This window comes from Dipodomys ordii, unplaced genomic scaffold (genome assembly GCF_000151885.1).
Source record: "Dipodomys ordii isolate 6190 unplaced genomic scaffold, Dord_2.0 Scaffold156, whole genome shotgun sequence".
NCBI lineage: Eukaryota > Metazoa > Chordata > Mammalia > Rodentia > Heteromyidae > Dipodomys > Dipodomys ordii.
The window spans coordinates 2,209,113-2,209,883 of record NW_012267372.1 but is presented as its reverse complement, the minus strand read 5'-3'; the positions used below and the strand labels follow the sequence as shown (position 1 = coordinate 2,209,883).

The 771-nt window shown below is 66.5% G+C and overlaps 1 protein-coding gene across 1 annotated transcript in view; it reads right to left on the bottom strand.

The window, feature by feature from the left end:
* The window catches only part of Grik5 (glutamate receptor, ionotropic, kainate 5), a 58,611-nt gene continuing 57,840 nt past the window's right edge, over nucleotides 1-771 (bottom strand). The window contains exon 21 of the mRNA XM_013032612.1: nucleotides 1-34. Within this exon, the coding sequence (XP_012888066.1) occupies nucleotides 1-34 (34 nt within the window). The remainder of the gene's footprint in view (nucleotides 35-771) is intronic.

The following is a 771-nucleotide window of genomic DNA, read 5'->3' as shown; positions in this document are numbered from 1 at the left end:
TCATCCCCGCATCTCCCCATCTGTCTCAGGGTCTCTGTCGCAATGAGAGGTCAGTGGAGAAGGAGGAGGCCAGCTGCGGGGACCTGAGCTGACCCGCGGGGGGCGGGGGGGTGGTGGGTGCGCAAGTGGATCGTGCTTCTCTCAAACCCGGGGAGAGGGCACCTCCCCCTCCCCTAGCCTCACCCCCAGGAAATGAGACCCAACTATCCCCAAGTTTGGCAAGGTTTTGTTCTTTTTTTTTTTTTTTTATTCCAACAGGGACTGAGATGTGGGGGGGGCGGGGAGAAGGGACGGGGGCCCAACTGACCCCCTCCCTGAGGGGGAGGGGTCTCATAGAAATTCCAAGGTTTCCCCTCACCCCCCCAAAAAAAAATAAAGAGAAAGAAGAATGGAGGGGCACCAGGGACACCCATCTGTCCTGAGGCCCTTCCCCTCTCCACCAGTGTGGAGGGCCGCGTCCACGTCAAGGGGGTGGGGGCGCCAGAGCAGTCCCAGGGTGTGTGTGGGGGTCCTCTCCGCGGACTGCTCTCGGCCTCCGGGATGACTCCCCCTCTTCCGTGGCCCCCCAGTCCCCCGTTGATCCCCAGCCCGGGAGTCCTCGGCTCCTGCGCTGCGCTCGGCCGCCGCCAGGGAGCGCACGTGAGTCCACCGCGGGGCGCACGCCGGCTCCCGCCGGGGCGTCGGGGGCGCGGGGGCCCCAAGTTCTGTCCAGCCATCCCCCCCCCGGTGGGGGGAGGAGTTTGGGGTGCGGCAGCCGGGGCCTGGGCCGGG